This window comes from Eleutherodactylus coqui, chromosome 8, assembly GCF_035609145.1.
Source record: "Eleutherodactylus coqui strain aEleCoq1 chromosome 8, aEleCoq1.hap1, whole genome shotgun sequence".
NCBI classification, from domain to species: Eukaryota; Metazoa; Chordata; class Amphibia; order Anura; family Eleutherodactylidae; genus Eleutherodactylus; species Eleutherodactylus coqui.
Window position 1 is genome coordinate 99,755,864 of NC_089844.1, and position 27,110 is coordinate 99,782,973.

A 27,110-nucleotide genomic window follows, 5' to 3' on the forward strand; every position below is an offset into this window, starting at 1 on the left:
GTTGACAAGCCCCTTAGTCTGCTGGCCTCTTAGCAGTACCGCACACGCCAATTTCTACATAAGCAGCTTATTCTGTTACCTTTAAATTAGGCTTACCGGTGATCATCCATATCTTCAATCTGCCTTTTTACATAGCTATCTATTCTCTTGCGATAAGTCCTATTTGTTAATCTTCCCACCATTCCCAGCCCATATGGCCTTTTCTCTTTTGCAAAGAGTTTCCTCACTGGGATAGTTATACGCTGTCCTCGCTTTTGAGGACCAATGCTGACAACTTCTTGGCACAATCGGATTTTTGGCTGTACGAGATGTCCATCTTTTGTCTTCCGCCACCCTCTTTCTAGCGGCCTGAGAACACACAGAATGTACATTTTTATGAATATGCAAGCTATGACACAATCATACTTTCGCTGAAAGGAGAAACCTGTTCCACTGGCACAAATGACTGCAGCACTTTGGCATCCGAGCAAACAACTGCTCTGGTGGCAAAATGGAAATCTTCTGCTCATAACTGCGACGGAGCCTGCCCAGTGTTAATGTACAGCAGTTATTTCTGTTATGCGTCATGCTAGATTTGACTACAGATGGGGCAGAGTATAGCGAAACTTCACAAACTATTATTTGAGGCTTTCCTTTGGTAAACATGATACAGATTTCATACATCTAAATTGCCGATAAGTTCCTACATGCTATGGGAACTCTGCTGCAGTTATAAGTATCAGTTGATCTCTTCTATTCAGAAATTTCTTAAAAGGGTTGTCCCGTGTAAATAAGCAAGCAACTATCCACAGGATAGGTGATAAGTGTCTGATCGGAGTTTCCCTGAATGAACGGAGTTGTGGTCACACATGTACACTTGTATAGCTCTGCTATACAAGTGCACTGTTCCATTCATCTGAATGGGACTTGCAGAAATCCATGCACATTCAGATATATGGAATACATTGTGAGTTGAAGAAAATTCTGCCCTAAGGCCTCATGTCCACGGGGAAAATCGGGCCCGCTACGGATTCTACATGTAGAATCTGCAGCGGGTCCCTCCTGCCCCGCGGACATGAGCGCTGAAAATAAGAATTTATTAGAATTTACCTATCCGTAGCGGGCGGCGAAGGTCGGCTCTTCCTCACGGCTGGATCTTCTTTTTCGGCCGGCGGATGAATTCCTCACGCCGGCGGCACGTCGCCGACGTGCTGCGCGCATGCGCCGGGCACATCCGCCGAGCCGAAGCAAGGGAGATGCGGCCGTGAGGAAGAGAAGACTTTCCCGGCCCGCTGCGGGTGAGTAAATTCTTTAAATTCCTATTTTAGGTCTCCCGCGGATCCGGACGGCTTCCATAGGCTTCAATAGAAGCCCGCGGGAGCCGACCCCGCGGGAGACCCGCACGAAAATGGAGCATAGTCCAGATTTTTTTCATGCTCCATTTTTTTTAAAATCCCTTTTATTGACCATCCGTGGGTATTTATCTACCCGCGGGTGGTCAATGCATCCCTATGGGGTGCGGATCCGCGTGCAGGTAATCCGCTGCGGATCCTAAATCATATTTTCCCCGTGGACATGAGGCCTTAATCTGCTATGTGTGAATATATACTAAGGGGATTGTTGGCACAGGTTTTAAAATAATGCCAGCCTGGTAATCAGCTGATTGACTTTGGTTTGGCTTCAGCAACCCAAGGCAATCATCTGTTTTCGACATGTAAAGTAGCACTCAACATCTAGTGATTGCTGCAGGAAAAAAGGTAGTAGTACATGGAAGCCATCTGTATATATTACATGAATGGGTGGGAGTCCACCTGAGAGTAAGCCTCTGTCTTATAAAGGTCCCAAGAGAGAGAGTCCCTTCTATGAAGGTCATATGCCCAAATACAGTCCATTGAAAGGGGCTGTCTTTAAAATTGTATGCTTTAATACAGATTTTATTCAATAATGATACATCTAGTTTTTATATTCAGGTGTCCACCTACAGCATCAAATGGCTTTTCTCTAGTTCACTCTTGTCCAGTGCACTTCCTGTACGTTCTACGGGGTCTTCTACTTTTGTGTTCTGCTCGGCCTCTTTTATGGCAGCCTCTGATGGAGATTCAAACACTTCATCGGGATAGCTTGACATATCTTCATGAAGAGCGCCTTCCTGATAAACATACAATACTGTAAGGACACGGTATCCTACACATCATGATTTCCATTAGTACTTCATATTATCTGGATCTTGGAACAAGGTTAGGTTATGATTTCTTTACAACACACAATCAAAGGGGTTTTCCGGGAGTGAAAAAATATTCTATGGTCAACTCATCACAGGCTTCAGCGGCCATACTGCAGTTCATGTCAGCATCATAGCCGAATCCTATGATTGGCTCATTGGTCCTATGCACAATGAACAGCAAGTGACCACTGAAGTTCTTTTTGGGATTGAGTGAACCAGAGTTCTTGCACTGGACTCAGGAGCCACGTAAGAGAGAAGTATGACTTATTTTTCTATTTTCATGCATTCCCTACCTGTAGACTTTCATTCACTCCCAGAAAACACCTTTTAGCTGGTTATAGTAGCAACTAAAATCATTATCAATGATGGTTTTGGATAGGTTACTAAAATGTTGAAAATTTGTTCTATTGATCAGGGCACTTATCTATTGTTCATCCCATATCATTGTAACATAGTATGTTAGACCAAACAAAGACATATGTCCATCCAGATCAGCCTAATCCTCCCCCTCAATGTTGATCCAGACAAAGGGGGAAACAAACCAAACATTAAACTAGAAGCCAATTTTCCCCATTTACGGGGAAAAAGTCTTTCCCAACTCCAATCTGGCAATTGGAATAATCCCAGGATCACTATAATGTGATATTGTAACGATAAGGAAGTCATCCAGGCCCATCTGAAACTCTTTGCGAGTTCGCCATCACCACGTCCTCAGGCAGAGAGTTCCATAGTCTCACTGCTTTTACAGTGAAGAACCCCATTCTATGTTGGGAAGGCACCCCCTTGTTACAGTCACAGACTTGGGTATAAAGAGATGATGGGAGAGATCTCTGTATTGTCCCCTGATATATTTATACATAGTTATTAGGTTGCGCATTAGCTGTCTTTCTTCTAAAGTAAATAAGCACAATTTTGATAACCTCTCTAGGTTCCAATTGTTACTTTATTTTCCCGCCTTTGAACCCACTTATATGATTTTCAATCTCCATCTGGGAGATGATCAGTTGTTGTCACATAAGAAGAATATCTTTCCAAAGACAGTGTCCACCTCTTCCCAACCGAGAGCCTGGTAGATCTCACTCCTGGTAATCTCCTGCTAGAGTCCTTCTAGATTTCTGTTCATGACTTTATATAAGATAGCATTCTGTTATGTATTAAGGTTATGTGAATTTGTGTCTTTTATTCGTTAAAGACTGTTTATAGACATTTTTGTAATATGAAAAGTTTGACAAATACCTCCAGTTTCCAGCTCTACAAACCCTTTATCAGATATTAATGAAGCTCGAAAAGGTATTCACAAATAATGTATGAGGTCCATATGAATGACGTACCAACTTGACAAAAATAAAGAAGGCATATAAGTCTCACCCTTGCAAAAAATGATGTATCTAATTCATCTGGAAAGTCCATAGTGTCTTCTTCAAGAAAACTAACCGGGGTAAAGCTCCTTCGTTGTACCCTTCGTAATGTACCTTCTTTCACGGAGCGCCCCTGCAGGCATAGAACAAATTACTTGCATCATGGTAAGTCAGTAAATCAGCATGTATTACTCTATCGGAGTGGGATTTTTCAGCTGAGACCTGTAGGAGCTGTGATAGCTGCTATGACTAGTTACTGGACGCCCTCCATCAAATGCTGTACAATGGATCTGCAGTCCATACAATACATAAGAATGCTTACCTTTACAAGGGCAGCTGCTGCCCTGAAACTCATTTTAGCAACAGACTCTTTTTTCCGTCTTCTGGGAAATCGGTTAAATCCAGACCTTGAGCTTGTAAACGAGCAAAGGGAAGTTGCTCCGGGAGTAATAGGTGTATGTGGCATACTGTAGCCATCAGTATCTTCCACCATTCGGAAAGCACGCCCTCGGGCCAAAGGGTCTATAATCTACAAATACATAAATAATGATTATATATCATGCAATCAGAAAGCGAGTGAACAGTGTGTATAGTGCGGTCCTAAAACAATACCTTCTGCATATTAAACTGAGTTGGTCCCACATACAGAGGAGGTGGAGTCTCTGTACTTGTTAAGGATATATTATCTTGGCTGGGAAGGTCCATTTCTCTTATGACCTGTGGTTTTAACTTTCCATATCTCTGACTGCAATGTCTAAGGCTTTTCCGCTGCCATTTTTGAGTGGAATCACTGTCTTTACTTACACCAAACCAATCAGCGGTGCCCCTGCAAGAAAGAAGGTAACACGTTATAGCGAGGGCGGTAGGATTAACTAAGGAAAGCGTCGTCTTCTGCACAGGATTGAATACAAACCCTGCATATCACTATGCATAAATTCTGATGTTTAGGCAAAAACAATCCACCGGGCACAGATTTGTAGTAGAAAAAGAAAATCCAGACTTGTCAGTAAAAGTTATTGAGTTATTTATAAACCCAACTTCCTTCCAACTCTTTGACTCCAGCTATCATTGAATGCATCACAATAAAAATATGCAACTTTTCAATAATGTCAGAAACAAATCAAGAGAACAAGCCGGAGAGAACCTAAGATATTTCAGAGTTAAAGAGAACCCATCACATCCCCACAGCATCACAAAATAAGTTATGGTCCTGTTAGGGGACATAACAGGGAGCTGGGTGATGTGTATTTATACTCACCTGCTCCCGCAATCTATCACTGTCACCCCGTGAAGTCCGTGGGCGCTGTCCCATACAAGTCTATGGGAGGGCACATGCACTGGACTCGGGAAATAGTCTGATTTTTGTGCGCCAAGCGGACTTCACTAGGGGACAGCGCTGGATGGCAGGAGAAGGTCAGTATAAAAAATACATCACCTGGCTCCCGGTCACATCCCCTAACTGCACCATAACTAATATTATGGTGCTGTGAGGATGTAACAGCTAGTGTAGGAGAGCAGTTACATAAGTGGCCACTAGGGGGTTAGTGGAAGACTGGTTATAAGTATGTCTGGCAGGGAAAGGGTGGATCTACACATTAATTAGGAGGTACTTGAGAAACTGCAGAGTTTTTCAGTTCTGGTTCCATTGTGGTCTATCTACAGAAATATTTGCTGCATGGAAGGGAAGGACACCTGCTATGCTGACACCTTGATGGTGTGAACTGTTGAACTGTAGAGTGACATTAGGCCTAGTAGTAAGGGCAATGCTGATGTTTAGTTACAGGCCAGACAGCCAGGTGTTCATTTAATGTCATGCATTAAAAAGTCTGTAATCCAGTGTGAAGTGAAGCTAAAAAGGCTGGTGAATCCAATTTTCAAATAAAAACTACTTTGTGGACGTGCGTTCCTGGAGTGTTACTACCCTTTTTATGTAGAAAAGATGGTGGTCTGAGAGCGATTAATCCCCAAGTTATCACAGTAGCTATTGTTTATCAATATTAGCCATTATCAACGAGTTGGATGCAGCATGCTTCACAAAGAAAACATCTCTCAAAAAACAATAACCAAAACTTTCAGCTCTAAGGCTGCCTGTCCACGGGTGGGTTTTCATTGCGTTCCCCGCAGCGATAATCTGGTCGCGGGGAACCCTGTTCATGAGCAGAGAATCACTGCGAATTTCCGCTCACGGCCGGCAGCATGCCGCAATTCTCCGCGGTCAGCCTATCTGTCAGATAGGCTGACCAGCGGAGATCCGTCTGCCGGCTCCTGCTCCCGGGCGGCGGAGATCCGCCGCGGGATACCGCAACGCCCATGGACAGGCAGCCTAATACACTCTATTTATTAATATTTCTATTTACTTTAAAGCGCGGTTAATTCCAGGGCCCTGTACATAAGAGATACAAAAGGCTTTAAACACACAACATGAGACAATAAAAAGAAGTACAATGAACATGAGCTTAATGAATGACAAAGCTCTCATGTATCTACAAGATTTGTTGCAATGTTATACAAGGTGACAGACATTATAAAATTAAATTACCCTTTGAAGCGAAGCTTCCTGCATACCCCAGCCCCAGGGTGGGATGGTTTTTTTTTTTTTCTTTGCCAACCTGCTTCGGACGCCATTGACAAGACTATTGGCTGCTTTCGACAGGAATGTGAAATTCTCAGAAACATAACACATTCAAGACTGATTCTAATAAAGTATATGGGTAAATTTTTATGCTGTTCACTAAAAAATCTATTCTTTAAAGCAGTTCAGTCGGAGTTATTGAGAGGAAACAGTTTCTCAGTAGGCTTAAAGGAGATTGAAAACAGGATCTATGCACAGAAGGCCTACATTTCAACACTGGACTTGGTAGTAGTTCAGCCTCAGACTTTGGGCCCGTAACTTCAGGATATTATATTTGATAATAGTAAGATATTGCATAAATGTTTTACATATTTAATGTACACCAAATTGCCTTTTTACAAATGTCTTCTGCTTAGTCTGCTTTTAGGCTTAATTAACCCTTTCCAATCCACTGTCTGACATCTAAAGACATTCTGATTGAAGGTTGTACAGCTCTGATGGCAGAAGACGTCCGGCAGGGTATTTTTACTGTAGATTACTGGCCGCTCTGTTGTCGGGGGTCTCTCCAGCATGCCCCATACCGTAGTACAGGCTCTAGCCAGCAGATGGCGCCATTGTATAATGGCAGAAAGAGAAAGACCCCTAGGAAACCCTGAATCTAAAATTGGATTGCAAAGGGTTAAAACGTGTGCTGTTTTTTTTCTATTCTATTCTATTCTATTCTGAGAATTTGTACTTATTTGGCATAAATCTTTAGTTTCCCCATGGAATCCACAAATAACTACTGTGATCTGTAAGATGGGTTTAGTACTCTAAGGAAGTTTTAGAACTATAAACTTGGTCTCTGGCAAATGAGCAAGTTACACTAAAGGGAATACGATAGATAATTCATAGTAGACAATTAAGGGCTAATGATAAACCAGGAGTGGTACACAAAACTGAAGTTACTATGGTTAAGATTAATGAAATTGTGCCATTTGTAATGATGAAACTTGCTTGCTTATGCAACTGCACCTCATAAACATCTCCAGAATCCGCCCTTTTCTAACCATAGAAACAGCAAAAAATCTAATTGTTGCACTGATCCATACTAGTCTTGACTACTGTAACTCACTACTGATTGTTTTTTTCCTCACTGAACTCTCCCCGATACTATTGTATTATGTCTCCACCAGAATTATGAGTGGAGACCTCAAGTGACAGCTAAGGTCTTGGTAACGCCCACAAAGGTCCTGATTGGTTGCAGGAGATTTCCACAGCAGGTCCTCCAGCAGCTGCTGCTGCTGCGGTAATGTACGGCCGCCGGAGACACAGACATGCGTGCCAGAGGCAGCAGAGCTGGGATTTCAGTGGCCAGAATTGCGATCTCCCGCCGGACAAAGTTGCAGCCGTCCCAGGAACAGCTTAGATCGGGTTGGCGGCAGAGAGGACACTCACAGCTCCTCAGCAACCGCAGATGGTAGGGGCACTGAGACCACAAACGTACAAAACAGTGCATCCGGAAGCTGAGATGGGACGCCACCGGGGAAAGCAGGGAGAACACAGACGCAGTGTTCAGTCTCCTTGTCTGCCACAGCACGCAGCACTGTAAGCAGTCCCATCGCAGGGCACCCAGTCACTGTCCTCTAGAGCAAGGTCCCAGCAGCGTGGGGACTGAGGTTTCCCATGGATGCAGGGTTAGGGTTACTTAAGGTGTTAGGCTTACATTATTAGCTGATAATGCTTCCATGTGAATGCGGCCCCGCTCTCACATGGAAGCATTTACAGCTAATGATGTAAGCTTAACATTGAAACTAACCCTAACCCTCCATTCAAGGCAAAACTTAATCCCCACGCTGCTAGGACCTTGCTCCAGGCAGCCAATCAGTAGATTGTGGCTGTACACTGGGCGGATACAGCCTTTACTACGTCTCCACCCACACTTGTGGTGGAGACAAGATACAATAGTACCACTCTCCCCTCACCAATCTACCCTGAATGTAGCAGCCAGGATCTTATTTTTATCCAGTCGCTACTATGAAGCCTCTACACCATCCCAGGGCTGTACTGGTTGTCCATCCACTATAGAATACTATTTTAATGCTCATTAATCTCATTCACCAAGGAAAATCAGGTTTATTTCTAATACCCGCAACTTTTTAGGGAGGCGTATAACATCCTCTAATCTAATTCTTCCCCATTCATCCTGTTTCTACTCTCTGCCTTTGAACCCGATCACAGAACCCTGCAGAGGCTTTTGAAATACTCTACCAGTGTCTACAAAAGCAGGCCAGTGGGGCAACATGCACCAAATAGTTTTGTTGGTGAAAGGTCTGGACTGCAGAAAGACCAGTTCAGCCCCAGGACTCTTCTTCTGTAAAGCCATGCTGTTGTGACGGATGCAGTATGTGTTTTAGCATTGTCTTGCTGAAATATGCAAGGTCTTCCCCGAAAGAGACATTGTCTGGATGGAGCATGCTGTTCTAAACCCTCTATATACTGCTCAGCATTGATAGTGCTGTTCAAGATGTGAAAGTTGCCCATGCCATAGGCACTAATGCAACCCAATGCCATCAGAGATGCAGGCTTTTGAACTGTGTACTAATAACAAGCTGGATGGTCCCTCTCCTCTTGAGTCTGCAGAACATGGTGTCCGTGGTTCCCAAAAAGAATTTAAAATGTTGATTCATCTGATCACAGAACCGTTTTCCATTTTGCCTCAATCCATTATAAATGATCATTGGCCCAGAGAAGATGGTGGTGTTTCTGGATTATGGTAATATATGGCTTCTTCTTTGCATGAAACAGCTTTAACTCACATCTGAACAGTGAACTGTGTTCACAAGGGTTCCTGAGCCTATGTACGTATTTGCAGTACAGAATCACATGTTTTTAATGTCGTGCCCTAAGGGCCCGTAGATCTCGAGCATTCAATATTGATTGTTGCCCATGCACATGAATTTCTCCAGATTCTTTGAATCTTATGTACTGTAGATGGTGGGATATTCAAAGTCCTTTTCTGAAATTGTTCCACAATTTTTAAACAGAGTATTTCACAGATTGGTGAACCTCTGACCATCTTTGCTTCTGAGAGACTCTGCCTCTCTAACCTCTCTAGCATGCTCTTTTTATACACAGTCATGTAGCTTAGTAGAAAATTGACCCTCCAGTTGATTTTCGTTAGTACTAGTTACTTTTCCAGCTATTTGTTACCCCTTTCCCAACTTTTGTGAGATGTGCTGCTGCTATCAATTTCTAAATAAGTTTTTTCTTCTTAATTAAATGGAAAAATGTCTCACTTTCACCTTCTGATTTGTGTTCTATGTTCCCCTGCGAATAAAATGTGGTTAGAGGAGATTTGCAAAACAGCTTTTTTTTCCTTTACATATATTTACATTGTCCCCACATTTTTTGGATTAGGGTTGTATTTAGCTTGCAGATCTTGGACAACTTTTCTACAAGTTTCCTCGTAGATTGTAAGCTCTTGCGAGCAGGAACCTTATTCCTGTTACCATGCAGGGCGGCGCTGGGTCCCGCGGCTGGCGCGCGACACTCCGATGTCGGCTCCGGCGTCCCGGAACTCTGCTGTCGGGGATCTCCCGGCGGTGTGGAGCAGCCAGCGTGCAGCGGCGTGGGAGTGTCCACCCGTAGGGCGCCGCCCGGTCTCCTCCACCCTCCATACGCAACAGGGGGAGAGTCGGCTCCTCCCACTCTCCACCCCCGGGCGGAGGCTTTAAGTTAAAAGGCTGGCAGTGACCTGAGCTCACTGCCAGTTATTGGTTCTGCTAGCCTCTAGTCAGGTCTGTCTCAGTCTGCTCTAGTTGCTCGTCAGTGTCCTTTCAGTTTTCCTGTGAGCTCCATCTCCAGCATTGCTCTGCTTTGTAAGTTCTGTTGGTCTGTTCCACCTGCCTCTTCTGTCGGCACTCTGTCCCCCGTTAGTAGTTCCATCTAGGTAGTCGCCAGGTCCCTAGCCAGCGCAGGGACCGCCGCCCAGTTGTCCGCCTGGGGTTAGCCAGGGCCGAGGCAAGTAGGCAGGGACAGTGGGGTGCGGGAAGATCAGGGCACCCCACCTGGCGCTCGGGGGGGGGGGGGGGGGGAAGGGCAGAGTGCTGTAACATAATAACTGGCCTTCTAAAACATTTTTGTCATGAAGGCGATCCGCTCCCTCTCGACCCAGCTGCAAGTCGTGGTCCAGGGTTTGTCCGCTCGCATGGCGGCCCAGGAGCAGCGGGGGTTGTCGCAGGGGCCGGACGCCTCAACCAGCCCCGAACCCAAGTGCCCTCTTCCCGAGGTGTTCTCTGGGGAGAGGAACCAGTTTTTTGTTTTCCAACAGGCGTGTCGCCTGTTTTTTCGGATGCGTCCCCGTTCCTCCGGGTCGGAGGCTCAGAGGGTCGGGCTGATAATGTCCCTGCTGCGGGGCTCCGCCCAGATCTGGGCCTTTTCCATTCCCGAGGGTTCCCCTTGTCTGCAGGCTGTGGACGCATTTTTTCAGGAACTCGGGGGTATCTTCGACGAACCGGACCGAGCGCGGTTGGCGGTTTTGCGGTTGTTGGCGCTGCGGCAGGGGTCGCTTTGCGTGGAGGATTATTGCTCCAACTTCAGACTCTATGCAGGTGATACTGCATGGAACGATAGCGCTCTGAAGGACGTTTTTCTGCAGGGCCTCTCGGATGCGGTAAAAGACCTGTTGATTTCCCATCCCGTTCCCGGGTCCTTAAGGGAGGCCATGGAGCTAGTGGTGAAGGCAGATAGGAGGCTCAGGTCTAGGAAACAGGATAGACAGGCCCATAGGGTCAGGGAGGTCATTTGTCCTGTTCCCTCTTCTTCCGTACCTGTCTCTGTTCCCGAGCCGATGGAGGCGGACCCGCTGGACCCCAAAGAGCAACGCCGGATTCGTTTGTTGCATCATCTCTGCTTCTACTGCGGGAAAGCTGGACATCGGGTGATCACCTGCCCCCCTGAGGCTTCAGCGCTCACAGTCTGAACCGGCGGAAGAGCTCCGAGTCCTAGGCGATTGTAGGGAGGATCGCCTAGGACTTCAGGTACATCCTAAACTGTTGGTACCTTGTCAGGTTAGATTCCGGAATTTTTCCCGACTCGGGAAGGCGTTTATTGATTCCGGAGCAGCCGCTAACCTGATAAGCATGAGTTTCGTGAAACCCCTGATGGCAGAATTTGTGGCGCTGGAGTCGCCAATTCATTTTATCAGTATTGATGCTACCCCTCTCTCTACAGGCCTGGTACGATGGAGGACCCCAGGATTACAGTTCACGGTGGGGGTTCTCCACTCGGAAGAACTGTCTTTCCTGTTATGGAAAAAATGTCGGTTGATGTGGTGCTTGGTATGCCCTGGTTGACACTGCACAACCCCCAATTTGATTGGTCCACCTGGGAATTGACTCATTGGGGTGCATCCTGTCATAATCACCTGTCTACCATAGCTGTGTGCTCCGCAGATACTGTGCTCATTCCGGAGTATTTGTCAGACTTTCAGGATGTATTCTCCAGAAAACTGTCTAAGGCTCTGCCGCCTCATAGGGAGTGGGACTGTCTTATTGATCTGATTCCTGACAGTCCCATCCCTAAGGGAGCCATTTTCAATTTGTCAGGTCGTGAGCATGAGGCCCTCAAGTCCTATATTTCGGAGGCTCTGGCCAACCGACATATGCGGCCGTCCAGGTCCCCTGCCGGGGCAGGTCTCTTCTTTGTAGAAAAGGACGGGACAATAAGGCCTTGTGTGGATTATCGGGCCTTGAACAAAATCACAGTGAAGAACCAGTGCTCCTTGCCCCTGATTCCTGACTTGTTGAATCAGGTGGTAGGGGCCCACTGGTTCTCCAAACTGGACCTGCAGGGGGCTTACAATTTAATTCGCATTAGAGGGGGAGATGAATGGAAGACGGCGTTTAACACCCCGTTAGGACATTTTGAATGTCTGGTCATGCCTTTCGGTCTCTGTAACACCCCCGCTGTGTTTCAGGGTTTTATGAACGCTGTCTTTCACGACTTCCTGGGGGTATTTCTGGTCATCTACCTTGATGACATTCTGGTGTACTCGCCTGACTGGGATTCATATGTGCGGCACCTGAGGTTGGTCCTGACCCGTTTGCGCGAGTATCAACTTTTTGTCAAGTTGGAGAAATGCACATTTGGTTCTAAACAAGTATCTTTCCTTGGTTATGTAACGTCACCCACGGAGATTCAGATGGAGTCTGATAAGGTAGCAGCAATCTCCCAATGGGTCAGACCAGACAACCTCAAGGCCCTCCAGAGGTTCTTAGGTTTTGCTAATTTTTACCGCAAATTCATTAGGAATTACTCGGTTATTGCGCAACCCCTGACCGACCTGACCAAGAAGGGGACCGACTTGGTAAAATGGTCACCTGCAGCCCTTGAGGCCTTTAGTCATCTAAAGAGGGCATTTACGACTGCCCCGGTGCTAATACAGTCGGACGCACGACTACCCTTTTTCATTGAGGTAGATGCGTCTGAGGTGGGGACAGGAGCAGTATTGTCGCAGGAAGTCAGTGGGAGATCTGGTTATAGCCCATGTGCGTTCTTTTCGCGGAAGTTTAATTCAGCAGAACGCAACTACGATGTGGGTAACCGCGAATTATTGGCTATCAAATGGGCTCTGGAAGAGTGGCGACACCATCTCGAGGGGGCTAGATACCCAATTACCGTGTACACTGATCACAAGAATCTGGTATATCTCGCCAATGCTAAAAGACTCACAGCTCGTGAAGCCAGGTGGGTGTTGTTCTTCACCAGGTTTAATTTCATTGTGACATATATCCCAGGGGAGAAGAACGTGAAGGCGGACGCCCTGTCACGGAGTTTCGGGGTACCGGATAGTGAGACCATGACTCCCGAGAATATCTTAGCCCCCGGCGTGGTGGTGGCAGCTGTAGAGTCTAACTTTGTCTCTCAACTACAGGATGCTCAGCAGGACGCCCCTTTGGGGGTGCCGGAGGGCAGATGGTTTGTGCCAGAGACCCTACGCCCTAGAGTCATGGATGAGTCTCACTCGTCGGTTCTCACCGGGCATCCAGGGTTTCAGGGGACCCTGGAGCTTTGTTCCAGACACTTCTGGTGGCCAGGCATGTCTCAAGAGATCCGCAACTTTGTGAGGGGTTGCTCGGTCTGTGCTCGCAATAAGAGTCGGCGGCGTCCTCCGGAGGGTCCTCTGAGACCGCTACCGGTTCCTTCCAGTCCATGGTCGCACTTATCGGTAGATTTCATCACTGACCTACCAGAATCCCAGAAGTGCACCACTATCTTAGTGGTGGTCGACCGGTTCTCAAAGATGGCACATTTTGTGTCGTTAAAAAAGCTACCCTCGGCAAAAGAATTCGCCACGACTTTTGTAAAGGAAATAATCCGCCTACATGGAGTCCCCCAAAATATTGTATCTGATCGCGGGTTTCAGTTTGTTGCGCAGTTTTGGCGTGCCTTCTGCAGAAACCTGGGAACGTCGCTTTCCTTCTCTTCAGCTTTCCACCCACAGACTAATGGTCAGACTGAGCGGAAGAACCAAGATTTAGTGCAATATTTACGGTTGTTTGCTAGCGAAAAGGCTCATCAGTGGGCAGAGTTCCTGCCGTTGGCAGAGTTTGCACTAAACAACCGCCTTTGTTCTTCCACTGGGGTGTCTCCATTTTCTTGTGTATACGGTCAGCACCCTCGCTTCCTTACAGCAATCCCTACTCCGTCGGTCTGTCCGGCAGCTGATGACGCCAGAGATACGCTTCGGGGAGTATGGAAAGAGGTACAGAGAAACTTGGAGGCAGCGGGGGCCCGGATACAGTTGCATAGTGGGAAGAGTCTGTCTGTGTCTGAACCTTACAGGGTGGGACAGAAGGTATACCTGCCTTCTAAAAATCTCAAATTGCGGGTCCTGTCCTTGAAGCTGGCGCCATGTTACGTGGGGCCGTTTGCCATCATATGTGTGGTGAACCCACTCGCCTACGAGCTGGGGTTGCCAGCCACATGGAGGGTTCACAAGGTATTCCATAAGTCGCTATTGAAACCTTTTGTCCCTTCGGTGAACCTTATTCCTGTTACCATGCAGGGCGGCGCTGGGTCCCGCGGCTGGCGCGCGACGCTCCGATGTCGGCTCCGGTATCCCGGAACTCTGCTGTCGGGGATCTCCTGGCGGTGTGGAGCAGCCAGCGTGCAGCGGCGTGGGCGTGTCCGCCCGGTCTCCTCCACACGCAACAGGGGGAGAGTCGGCTCCTCCCACTCTCCACCCCCGGGCGGAGGCTTTAAGTTAAAAGGCTGGCAGTGACCTGAGCTCACTGCCAGTTATTGGTTCTGCTAGCCTCTAGTCAGGTCTGTCTCAGTCTGCTCTAGTTGCTCGTCAGTGTCCTTTCAGTTTTCCTGTGAGCTCCATCTCCAGCATTGCTCTGCTTTGTAAGTTCTGTTGGTCTGTTCCACCTGCCTCTTCTGTCGGCACTCTGTCCCCCGTTAGTAGTTCCATCTAGGTAGTCGCCAGGTCCCTAGCCAGCGCAGGGACCGCCGCCCAGTTGTCCGCCTGGGGTTAGCCAGGGCCGAGGCAAGTAGGCAGGGACAGTGGGGTGCGGGAAGATCAGGGCACCCCACCTGGCGCTCGGGGGGGGGGGGGGGGGAGAATGCCGTAACAATTCCGTTAATTACTGTATGTAATGTCTGATTTTGTCTGTACATGGACCCTCTGATTTGTAAATTTCTACGGAATATATTGGCATTATATAAAGATTATCACCATCATTATTATTATGAAACTACATTGAAAAACTTTACTTTCGGTGCAGCAATAGTAAATACTGTACATATACGATGATCACTAAAAATGACAGGCTGACCATATACCCCTGCTGGATTTGCTTGTATGCAATTAGAAAAGGATACCCAATATGGTCTACATGTTATGCAGGTTATTTTATGTACGATTTCCTGTTCTCAGAACGGTCAGAATGGCATTTAAATCACTGTCATGTGCTGTATGTGTAAGCCAACTGCCAGCTGGGAGAAATTCCTGAATGGTGATTATTCACTGCAGCTAGTTGCACAGGGTTATTACAAATGATGTTCCTGATTTGAAATACTGATAACTCACATTTAATGACACTCAGATACATAAATTTGATATCAATGGAAACAGAAACTCTACATGCCACCCTTACCACCCACCATGCATGATCATCGGCATCACAGAAGCCATTGCATCAGTCAATAATCACATGCTACAATGTATATTTTCAAATAAAGGTACAAGTTACAATACACATATGCAAATGGAATGAAATAAAACATGGGAAACATTATAAATTAACATTATAAATGAGTGAGTTATACAGAGGAGGTCGTCCAAGTTGGGTAGGGTGAATGTAGTAAAGGACAATGTCCATTGTCCAGACAGGGTCCCATTTGCAAGGGAAAAACAAAAGCTACCAAAAAACAAGAGAACCAATAAACCATATTACCAGACAATGTAGGTTTGTTTAGCTGGGAACCTCAATAATATTTGCAATATAACAACTGAATAATAACCTTGAAGTACGGTATGAAAAAGAGAAGAGAGCGAAGTGAAAAATGAGAAATTGAGAAAATAAAAAAAAAAAGAGAGAAAAGAAGAATGAGGGAAGGGAGATGGGGGAAAGGGTGTGTGCAGGAAGGAATAAGGGTGGGGGACCAAGGCAACCATGCTATATAGAGGAAAACTTTAGGCTGTGCTCCCATTTAGGGGAATTGTCGCAGAATTTCTGTGCAGACCCTCCGCATGGAAATCCCACTGCATTTACAGTAGCAGCAAAGTGGATGAGACTTTGAACATTTTGTCCACAAACTGCAAAAATAACCCGCACAAAACCAAGTGTAAACTTTGTTGTAAAGCGATACTCAAATCCACGACATGTCAATTATGTCGCTGTCTCTGCTGCGGAATTTCCCCTCTCTCAACGAGGGGGTAAATTCCGCACAGGAATTCGCGATAAAACCGGCTTCAAAACCCGGGTTTGAGGGCAGGCATTCCACGGCTGATCTGTAACGGAATGCCCGCTGCGGACATCCCGCTGAAAATCAGCCCTGTGGTAACGCAGCCTAAGAATACAAATAAAAGGATGGGTTACATCAAGGCCATGGGGGTATGGGTGAGAATGGGTGTAATCAATCAACAGATGCCAGCTCTTGAGGAACTGGTTGTGTGTATCCAATAATTTACAAAGTAGTTTCTCATGCATAAAAATTCTGGATTGGGCAGCCCGTACAGAGATGATCATTGTCTTTCCAGGAATGGGCAACAATTTGTTGTGCTGCTAAAAGAAAATATGTTAAAAAGTCGAGATTCGGTACGAGTGAGAGCTGAAGTGTCTTGCTGAAGCAATGTCACTCACTTAAGGGTCGTGGCAGAGAATGACTTGAAAAAGACTCTACTATACCATAAATCCTGGCCTAGAAACAAACTATCCTAGGACATGTCCACCAACTAGAGAGCATGAATCATTGGTCTGTATACCCTCTGAAACATCAGGAGGGATAATTGAGGACATAGTGAGCAATCCGCGAGGTTGCCAAGTACTATTTTGCGCCTTTTATAGGATGATTTTAGAGATACATTTTTAATGGAACATTTGGAAATTGTTAGCCATCTTTTGGTCCAAACCAAGGGGGTCCCCGATTTGTGATAAATCGTGTCCCCATGTGTGAACATAGACGGGTGGTTTTAATTGTGAAGATGTTCGTTTACACATGTTCTTACTTAGGGTTGCTGGAGGATGCTAAAAATAAAATATTTTCTTACATAATTTTAGCAATGAAAATCTGCAAAACAAAACTGGCCCCCACCGATCTGCTACTGGTGTCCCATCCTAAGGATCGGTCATTAATAGTTTTAGCTTGAGAAAACTCTTTAATCTTCAAGTCTATTTAATTACCAAGAGCTGAAATTCTGCAGTGGTCTAATTGACAAAGGAAAAAGAATAATACTACCAATAAAAAAGAAATCAGTTAACAGAAATAGTGTTAAGATTAAGTTGTCTTAAATAGTGTTCAATGGGAAGCTGGGGGCCACTGGCGCAGATCACGGGGCACGTTTAGGGTCTTTGTGGTAGCAATAATGACTTTCAGATGCTGTGATAGATAGCTATACATGGTCCCTTTATGTTCTTCCTGTTACACTGGTAATGGTCCCTTATTTATTAGATTGTTGTTTTATTACTCTTTTGACCATTTAGGTCATTCTTGTTTCATATTTTTCCAAAATCCAATAAAACCCCTGTGAAACCACAAATAAGAAAGCAATCTGCAAGCTACATTCACATAACAGTAAAACTATCATTTCCCATTCTAGCAAACCTTTTCTAAATGATCATCTTCCATGAAATATCTCTGCCCTGTACGATTAAGTGCATTTTCAAGTTGTAATTGAAACATTTTTCCAAATTTATAGACATGCAAGAGAGTTAATTCACATCAAACCAACCGTTTATTAGCCATGTGAGTCCAGTACAATGCCATTAACTATGCTGTTTGAAGATTTCCTACTACAACAAAAAAAAATAATCATGCAGAATTGCAGCATTCTACATGCACTTCAAAAACTACCTGCAAAAAAAAGTAGATAGTGCTTGACGTTTCCTATAATATATAGGCCTCCTGCGAGCCAGATGCCCCTTAACTGGCATAGTGCTGATTCTGTCAAATGTGACATGCTTCCTTCCAGGAAAAATACAAGAGAGATATTGGTGAGCATACCTTACGGCTAACTCGTCAGTCTTGTACTAACAATATTTAACAACTAAACACCCATCAGCTGCCGTGTTTAACGAATACTTACAGTAGTTGAAAACTGTAACATTTATCAATAGGGGATTGAAAAAAAAGCCCCACCCTGAAAATAAGCCCTAGCTGCAGAACCCCCCGCCCCCCCCCCCCCCCCCCCAAAAAAAACCCCCATACATCACCTAGAAGCGCTGTCCGGCTCCAATGCATCTTCTCCCCGGTCCCTGGCACTGGTCTTCAGCATCATTTCTGGATGAGGATCAGAAAATCCCTGCCTCCAGGAAGTGCTGGCTGAGGGCCTCAGCTCAGCCAATCAGAGCCAGCGCTCGCTGAACCAATCACAGAGATTCAATGAATAGAATGAATGTCTGTGATTGGTTCAACGAGCGCTGGCTTTGATTGGCTGAAAAACGCGTTTTCATTTGATGCATGCAACAGAGAGGAAGGCTCCATAGGGAAACATGGGCTACCAAACCTCACAAGAAGCATTGACGCATCGTGAGAAAATCGTGCGACTTTGTCGCATGTGTGAATGAGGCTTTAAGTATATGACTAAAAATATCCTCCTCTTTTGTATTTAGGTCCTATGCAGAGCTAGATTTGTCACGGTTACAAACTACGCGTGTGGCCTGATTCTACAGTCATAGTCGCTTGCATCTATCTCCTATATGAAGTGGGACAAGTGGAAGGGAATAAGATTGTAGGATCAGTCTACGCAGTAGTCCATTACTCTGGAGGCCCATAGGTCTGTATGAACTTGCCACATGTAACATTAGGATATTTTTAATCAAGGCTATTTACAAAGTTGCTTCACTTTTCAACATATGCACTGAATAATAATAAAAAAATATTGGGGGCAAAAGTGGATACATTCTTCGCACTTGATCTAATTTTCATCAAGTACATTTTACTGTCTGTACACGTTTGACTAAAACACTAGGAGGCAGATTTAGAAGAGCTCTCTAAAAGAAACGGTCTTTGTTGCAGCAACCAATCACAGTGCAGCTGTTTCCAAAAGCACTGCAAGAAATGAAAACTGCACAGTGATTGGTTGCTATGGGCAACAAAACATATATGTTTAGCAACCTATTCATTAAATATACTGTAAGACTATACATATAAAACAACAGCAAATATTATCACACTCCGTTCTTACCTTTTTATGGTCTGAGTGATTGAGGTCTGTCGTTGTAAGATTGGCCGCTTCGTTTCATTGGGAGGTGAAGGGATTCTAGTATTCTCAACTGGCATACTCACACTTCTCAAAAACGTCTGTCGCTTGAAGGGCTGGAAGTAAAGATGTCTTCATTGTAACAGTGTGTTCATTTTTAGGACATATTGGATTCCATACATAACAGCTATGATAAATCATGTTCTGTGTAAGAATATGTACATCTACCAGACAATATATTGCAGGTATTTCATACATTGCTTTTTTAAAAACTATTGTAGATACAGAATCACTTAAAACCAAAATAAATTCTAGTTCCTTCCATGGTTAAGCCGTCTGCTCACATCCAAGCATCTACACGATCTATACAGTACATAACAGTGACTAGCAAGAAACTGTATGACGAGAGAAGACAGCTTTGCTCATGAAAGTTAATGTGAGGTCTACTCTTAAAAAGACAATTCTAGATGACAGGAAATGAGTAGTATTAATACTGATACTACCGTATATATTACCATCAATAGGTTCTTTCTTTAAAATGGCAAAAAGGTCCTCTTACATGGATAGGGGAACTTGTTATTTGAATAGCACTAACTTACTCCCCATTATTACCCCCCAGCAAGCTGGGTACTCATTTAACTACCTTGGAAGGACGGAAGCCTGAGTCAACCTTGAGCTGGCTATCTGAACCATGCGGGGATTGGACCCGAAACCTTCAGGTTGTGAGCAAGAGCTTGGGACTGCATACTGCTGTCCTGACACTGTGCGCTACACGAGGCCCCTACATGGGCCAATTGACATTTGACAAGAACTGATCCACAAGACCGGCGCTCATTTAACTGGCCTTTAGACAGGTCAATGCAGTCTGCATTGGGGATGAATGATCACAATTGCAACTGTACACCCCCAATACAATATATTGTTGGCAGCACATCCCACGCGGTGATGTTCTGCTGATAACAATTACTTTTTTTGGGTGCACAAAAGAAGCAATCAGGCTGGCCATTACAATCGTTCAAACTGGCCATACATGGTCAACGGATAAATGATCTTTCTTGGAACAATCTTACTTTCATGTAGAAAGAAGCTGTCATCTGACTGTTGATTGAAAATTCCAAAATCGTCAGACTTCTTTCCAGACAATGATGGGCTATTATTGGTTGGCCAAAACGATGGTTCATTGTTAAATTCCATTCGATGAACAATTGTTTTGGGTTGAAATCATCCATTTTAAATCAACTTAAAAGCTCATTGACATGGATGATTTTAATATTTGAGTTCTGTCTGAAACTGACAAAATGCAGACCCATAAAAATCAATGGGGCAGATTTACTATTCAAAATATGACAATTTTCTGGAGCAAATTCTGCCAAAAACTGTCTTACATGCTTTGTTCCACATTACTGTGTTTTTAAACACTTTTTTGGACAGTTTTTTCGACTTATGCAAAAAGGGGCATAGCCCAAATTGCATTAAAGAAAAATTGTGCCAAAATTTTGGCACAATTTTAGCCATAAACTAAGACAACTAATAGATGGTCTAAACTTCAACTAGACGGTCTTAACATTTGACAGACTTATTATTCAGCAAAGCTTTTGTGATAGACAATCTTAAAATGTTCCAGTTTAAGTCTGCACTGTCTAACTTTTAGATAATAGTAATAACTAAGCCCCAGTGTGTGTCTTCACATGTGCAACTTTCTTTTACAAACAGATAGCCCATGTAGAAAACAAATCACAGCCTGTCTTATTCTAGTGTGGTTCTCGGACCAGAATCACCCATTCAAGTCAACAGGTGCGTAAAAAAAAATGAATGCACTCGCATGGCTTGCAAGAGGGTTTCATATACACCGGTCGTATTTCATACACCCATTGGGCCTCCTTCCATTTTTTTTCATGCACATGAAAAATGGATTACATTTGGATGATACTTCCATGTCATAAACTCAAAAACCTAGCCTCAGTATAAAAGTGTATGGGCACCTTAATGCTGATAGAGGAGCTGGAATACTATAGAGGCAATGCCAAGACCCAAATCTAAAACAGATGTAATGTTTCCCTTCTTTTTCCAGAACAGAAGTCGAGCTGGAGAAACAGTGCAGCTGGATTTGACATTAATGAAAATATAACAAAACTCAGATATCTGGGGGCATCTGAGTGTACAAGAACTCTTGTACCTCCTACAAACCCCTTAAGAAACTACCTTCTCTGCGAAGAACATCATTGACAATAACCACTTGGGTAGACTGTTAGAAAACAAGCGTGCTTCATGTTGGGCACTAAAGCTATCTCGAATGTCATTATGATTTCAGTGGTCGCCACTGAATGGGCCAAATCAGTCTTCCTCCAATTGTGATAACCATTATGAAGGCAGCATACAGTGAATGTCAGCAGAATCTGATACTGCTCAGATATTTGGCTATCTACATTACCGCAAACAACTACAAAGTAAATTCTGAGCCTCCATTATACTCTTACAACAAAAGTCCATTAATAGTTGTTTTTTCCTAAATTAGTTTTGCTTATCAAGATATGGTGTCCTGTGTGGTGCCGGCCGCACAATGGAAAACATTATACATACACCTAAATGGAAAGCAGTTGATTTGGGCACTGCCTTCGCAATTTTAGAATTTGTTTTTGAGGACCTATTTCCTCTCTTTGTGAATGGCACTACACTGAAGTACTAAGAGCACACGACTGAAGGAGGGCAGTCTTTTTATTTACTTACTTACTGGTTTAACCCCTTAAGGACCAGACTGTTTTGTACCGTAAGGACCAGACACTTTAGGGATTTTATCCCTATTTTTCTTTCTTCAGCTACCAAAATTATTTTTGCTGCATTTTTTTTGTGACATATAGGGCTGTTTTTTTAATATCTTTTCCACTCACTTTTTTTCTCGTTTTTTTTTTGGTTTTATTGGGGGTAAAAAGCTTAAAAAATGATTTTTTAACATTTATATTTATTTTTTTAAAGTTAGTATATTTACTAGAGATGAGCGAACCTACTCGTTTCAAGTAATTACTCGATCGAGCGCCGCGATTTTCGAGTACTTCCGTACTCGGGTGAAAAGATTCGGGGGGTGCCGGGGGGAGGCGTGGCGGAGCGGGGGGGTAGCAGCGGGGAACAGGGGGGAGCCCTCTCTCTCTCCCTCTCTCCCCCATTCCCCTATGCAACCCCCCACTCACCCACGGCGCCCCCCGAATCTTTTCGCCCGAGTACGGAAGTACTCGAAAATCGCGGCGCTCGGGTGAAAAGGGGGCGTGGCCGAGTAGGTTCGCTCATCTCTAAATTATTTACGCTAAAATAAAGTACAGGAATGGGTTCCTCAATTTGTTTCGGAGGTTTTGATATATAGTATGTATGGTTTCGGTTTACAGGGCGCATATGGCGACAGTTTTGGTTGGCGTCGGCTTTCTGTTTTTTTCTTTCTTATGTATATATTGCTGTTTTATTCTGTAATTCTTATTTACTGATGTATGTAATCATGTTTTTACTATTTATGTCCCCCATGACGTCATATAAGACCTTTGGGGGACATTCACGTGTTTTGTTTATTTGACACTTTTCCACTGTATCTGGGGCATCCATAGGAGCCTCAGTTACAGGGGAAAAAAACAACCCTGTAGTGACAATAGTCACTGGCAGAGCTGATCAGGGTCTGATAGGATCCGGCAGCCAGCTCGCGTAGTGGAAGAACGATTTTTAGCGCTATGAGCGCTATGTATTAGAGAAAGGAGAAGGCAGAAAGGGTAAGGGGGGGGGGGGGAGCAGAACAGAAAGAAAAATTAGAGACGTGATATGAGTGCACAGCTTTGATATGATCATACCCGAATACTGCTGACCCAGCAGGATTCAAGTAAATAAAGTAATACAATATCCAAAGTTCGTGGAACAGTTATAACTAAAGCCATAATATGCCAAAAACACAAGCTTTTTGACAGGGGGTAGACAAAAATATGGAAACACCGTACAAAATGCATGCCTTAAAATAGGTCTCTACATGTCTTAATTGAAATATGATTTATAATCCCATGTAACGTTAACGGAGGTAATATGACTCAGATACTGCCGGGCAGAAGTGGACATCTGCCCCAGCATCAAGCTTCCATTGGTCAGGGGTTTGAGTCACTCAGCTGCTGTTATCAGCTGGCTCCCAAGACCACCCACAGCAGGGCAAGAGGTGAAGTAAACACAAATTTGGCAAGAAAGCCCTCAGCCAAGAAGGGGATAAAAGGGCAGCTCAGTGCTAATGGTTAAAATCTTATGCATTTCATACAGTGTTTCCATATTTTTGTCCACGTCTGTATATTTATGGGTGGTCTTTGGGAGAGATAAGTGGGAAATATCTAAACAGGGAGTAGCCAGCTTGAAGGAAGAACAAGTATATAACCACGAAAAACTCAGATGCCAAAGTTGCTTGGATTTAATTCAGCGAGGGGGATTGAGAAGGGATTTGGTAAGTTTTTATTGTGACTTGAAAAGAAAAACACCCACCTATTATAAAATAAGATAAACAATACAGATAGTTAAAGGGGCTGTTCAGTAGCAAACTATTGATGGCCCATCCACAGGATAAGCCATAAATAGTAGATGGGTGTGGGCCTGTCATCCCAAACACCGGCCAATCACTTGTTTGGCCGGCCAATGTGCTTGTACACTGAGCTGACAGCTCTGTTCTTATGGCAGTGGCCAGGCTTGGTATTACAGGCAAAGTTCATATTTATTTCAAAAGAAACTTGGCCTGGAATACCAAGCCTGGTGATTGCAGTAAGAATGGAGCTGTCTGCTTCCTGCAAATATCAGCTCAGTGCACCAGTCCAGCTAACAGCTGATTGTCAGGGGGTCCCATCCACTATTGATGACCTATCCGAATGATAGGCCATTAATAGTTTACAACTAGACAACCCCTTAAAGGACATACTATATCTAAGGAAGCCTAAGAGTAAGCTAAAAGTTCTTCTATTCTCTGAAGGAGAAAAAAAACATTTCCCTGGAAGCATTCTGTTATGCCATGGGCCAAGTCATGGAATCACCGTGTGGGCAGTTATGAGAACGATTTTAAGTAGACATTGGAATAGAAATTTCAGGGAAGCTGGAATTAGGAAGAGCAAGAGGACTAATGGGTCATTTGGATTGGAAATGCCCATAACTTTACCACTCAGGTTTACTACCTTGATCTAGAAAATCTGAAGACATGGATATTTCCAGCTTGTGTGCAATACGGTCAGGATCAGCAGATGTAGATCCACTGTGCCACACACTGGTTTGGCCTAAGGCCATATCCAAAAGTGACACCCGAGGTACCCTGGTCGTCACCCTTTAACTGCACAAAACGGGATGTGGGCTTCACTGCAGGGCTCCTAGGCTGTTACTCTGAAAGTGGTCCCAGTAATGTGGAAAATGACCCCATTATAGACCAGAGTTCCTGAGGTTGTGAATAGGAGCGTAGTAAAACAATCTGGGTTGGGTCAGGCAGCAAAACAAGCCAAAGGTTGGGACAAACAGAATAGGTTCAGCACAGTACAGCAGGCTAGAAGTCAGGGGAAGCAGCAGACATAAACATGGTCAGTATAATGAGCCGGAGTCAGAAATGGAGATGGGACCATAGTTAGGAATAGTCTAAGTCAGGAATCAGAGAATCCTGAAGTAGAACCTCAAGCAGGACCTCAAAACCATAAACGCACGCACCCTTCATAGGGGCAGGATGCCCGATACAGGCAGGGGCACCAGATGATTAGCAGGAGAGGAACATGTTAGGTGTGCACTTACCCTTTAAAAGCATGGTCAAGTGTGAGCATGTATGCTCTGGGTTGCTGTCACTGATAGAACAGATGCTGGAGCAGGACGGCTGCTCAGAAGGAGTTCAGGATGCAAGCCACAGCCGGTAGGAAGGGGTGAGCTGGTGGCTGCAGACTAACAAATATGATGCCCCAAGCCTGCCCACAGCATCAGCACTGGTCTGCAGCTATCAGAAATAGCAAGAGCAAGAGCACAGGGGCTCTATACCAGCATTTTAGAATCTAAAATTGGTGTCCTGAGCTTTGTGGGATATAGCAACTTTATGGCAGAGAGTAAAAGACTTTGTCTATTGAGGGGAGAATGAGGTTGAATAACAACTGGCTATAAATGTCGGAGTAGTAGATGTTGCATTATTAAAGTCAAATTGTCGATTAATTTGGTTGTGAGTGATGTGTAAAGCGAGTTAAGGAACAGTGCAGAGGACAAGGCTTGTTTGCTCAGGCTTATTTGTACCTCACTTGGAAGCATTCCAGTAAGTTACTGGAGGAGCGAGGAGGCTCTGGCACAAGGTCCACGTAAGACTTCAGTGATGCATTATTAAGAACATGGAAGGTGAGAGGTGAGGTACGAGGTCTCCCTAGGGATGATGAAGAGGTCATACCAGGGGAGAATGCCATATTCCCAATATAAGTAAGTTAAAGGGGTTATCCCAAGATTTAAAGTTATTCTTTATTCACAGGATAGGGAATAACTTTATAATTATGAATGGTGTCACCGCTGAGACCCCACGGAACCCAAAAAGGGGGACATTCTCCTCCTCACTGCAAGCGTAATGCACCCCCAGCAATGAGGAGGAGGAGACTAAATGGAGCAGTGGTTGTGCATGTGTGATGTAGCTTCACTTTCAGTGGGACTGCTGGAGAGAGCGAGTATAAGCGCTCATCAATTTCCATTAGCACTACTGAAATGAGCGGTGTAGCAGCCGTACAAGCTCGGCCACTGCCCCATCCAATGTGATGTCACTGTGGGTGAGACAAGGTGCTCACAGTGAGGAGAAGAATTGGACACAGGACCCCTGTTCTCAGGATCAGTAGGGGTCTCAGCGGTGAGATCCCCACCGATCACAAAGTCATCACCTGTGAGTAGGGGATAACTTTAGATTGCGGGATTACCCCTTTGAAGGGGCAATTCATAGAAAATTAAAGACACATTTCCCAACTCCGTCAGTCTGCAAGATTTTCTCCATGTTCCTGAAACAATCAGTCCCGTGTTGATCTTTGGTGCTCCATGAGTTATCATTAGTGTCTTTGTTGAGTCACTTAATACTCTTCTTGTTTGGTCTATGAGTTTTGGTGGACAGCCTTCTCTTGTCAGGGTTGTAGTTGTGCCATATTCCTTCCATTGTGCTATAATGGATGGAATGGTGCTCCATGGGATGTTCAAAGTTTGGGATACTTTTATAGAACACAACCCTGATCAATACTTCTCTACACCTTTGTCTCTGACCTGCTTGGAGTGCTCCATGGCCTCCGTGTTGCAGTGGTTCAGCAGAAACAGGGGCCTTTCAGAACATATGTATCTATACTGATCATGTGACACTTTGATTGCACACCGGGGAATCATATAAAACGGTTTATGTGACTTCTGAAGCTTATTGTTGGACCAGACCTTATTTATGGGCTTCATGGCAAAGGGGGTGAATACATATGAAATCATGCCATTTAAGTCTTTATTTTTTAAAACAAGATATTTTTTCAGTCCACAGTAACAATTGGACTATTTTGATAGGGCCATTATATAAAATCTAAATTAAAATCCATTTTAATTCCAGATGGATTGAATACCTTCGCAAAGCACAGCCTAAATATATTAGATGAGCTGCGTTAGCCACAGTGATAGCCCTTCTTTGCAGCATCTCTCCCTCTGGCTAAGGCCGAATGCCCACGGACGGATTACCACTGTGGAAATCGCAGCCAGACACCCTCCGTGAATTCCACAGCAATGTCCGTCCATAGACCTGCTGTGGTAAATGATTCTCCCCTGCTGACGAGCGGAAATCAACTGCGATTTTCCGCTTGCGGGGAAGAATCACAGCATGTTCTATTTTGTGCAGGAAAACGCACGGACAGCTTCCAATGCAGTCAATGGAAGCCGTCCGTCTGGTGATACTTCCGCAGTGACCACAGCGCAAGTATTGCAGGAATCCGTGTCCCAGCCCAGTGCACAGCATGAGCGCCGGCCTGCCAGAGAAGACACTCGTGGCGGATCCGGAGAGGTGAGTATAGGGTCTCTTCAGGGGGCGCTGGGTCTGATTACACTGCAATATTT

The 27,110-nt window shown here is 44.7% G+C and overlaps 1 protein-coding gene across 2 annotated transcripts in view; it reads right to left on the reverse strand.

Moving 5' to 3' along the window:
- Positions 1 to 27,110, reverse strand: part of RHBDF1 (rhomboid 5 homolog 1) — a 116,986-nt gene that overhangs the window by 33,666 nt on the left and 56,210 nt on the right. Inside the window, exons 3-9 of one of the 2 annotated variants that reach the window (XM_066576121.1) lie at positions 19,029 to 19,159; positions 17,696 to 17,806; positions 4,174 to 4,387; positions 3,884 to 4,090; positions 3,572 to 3,694; positions 1,962 to 2,128; positions 97 to 348 (exon numbers count right to left, since the gene is read on the reverse strand). In XM_066576121.1, the coding sequence (XP_066432218.1) occupies positions 97 to 348; positions 1,962 to 2,128; positions 3,572 to 3,694; positions 3,884 to 4,090; positions 4,174 to 4,387; positions 17,696 to 17,806; positions 19,029 to 19,159 (1,205 nt within the window). The remainder of the gene's footprint in view (positions 1 to 96; positions 349 to 1,961; positions 2,129 to 3,571; positions 3,695 to 3,883; positions 4,091 to 4,173; positions 4,388 to 17,695; positions 17,807 to 19,028; positions 19,160 to 27,110) is intronic. The other variant, XM_066576122.1, reaches the window with a different exon arrangement.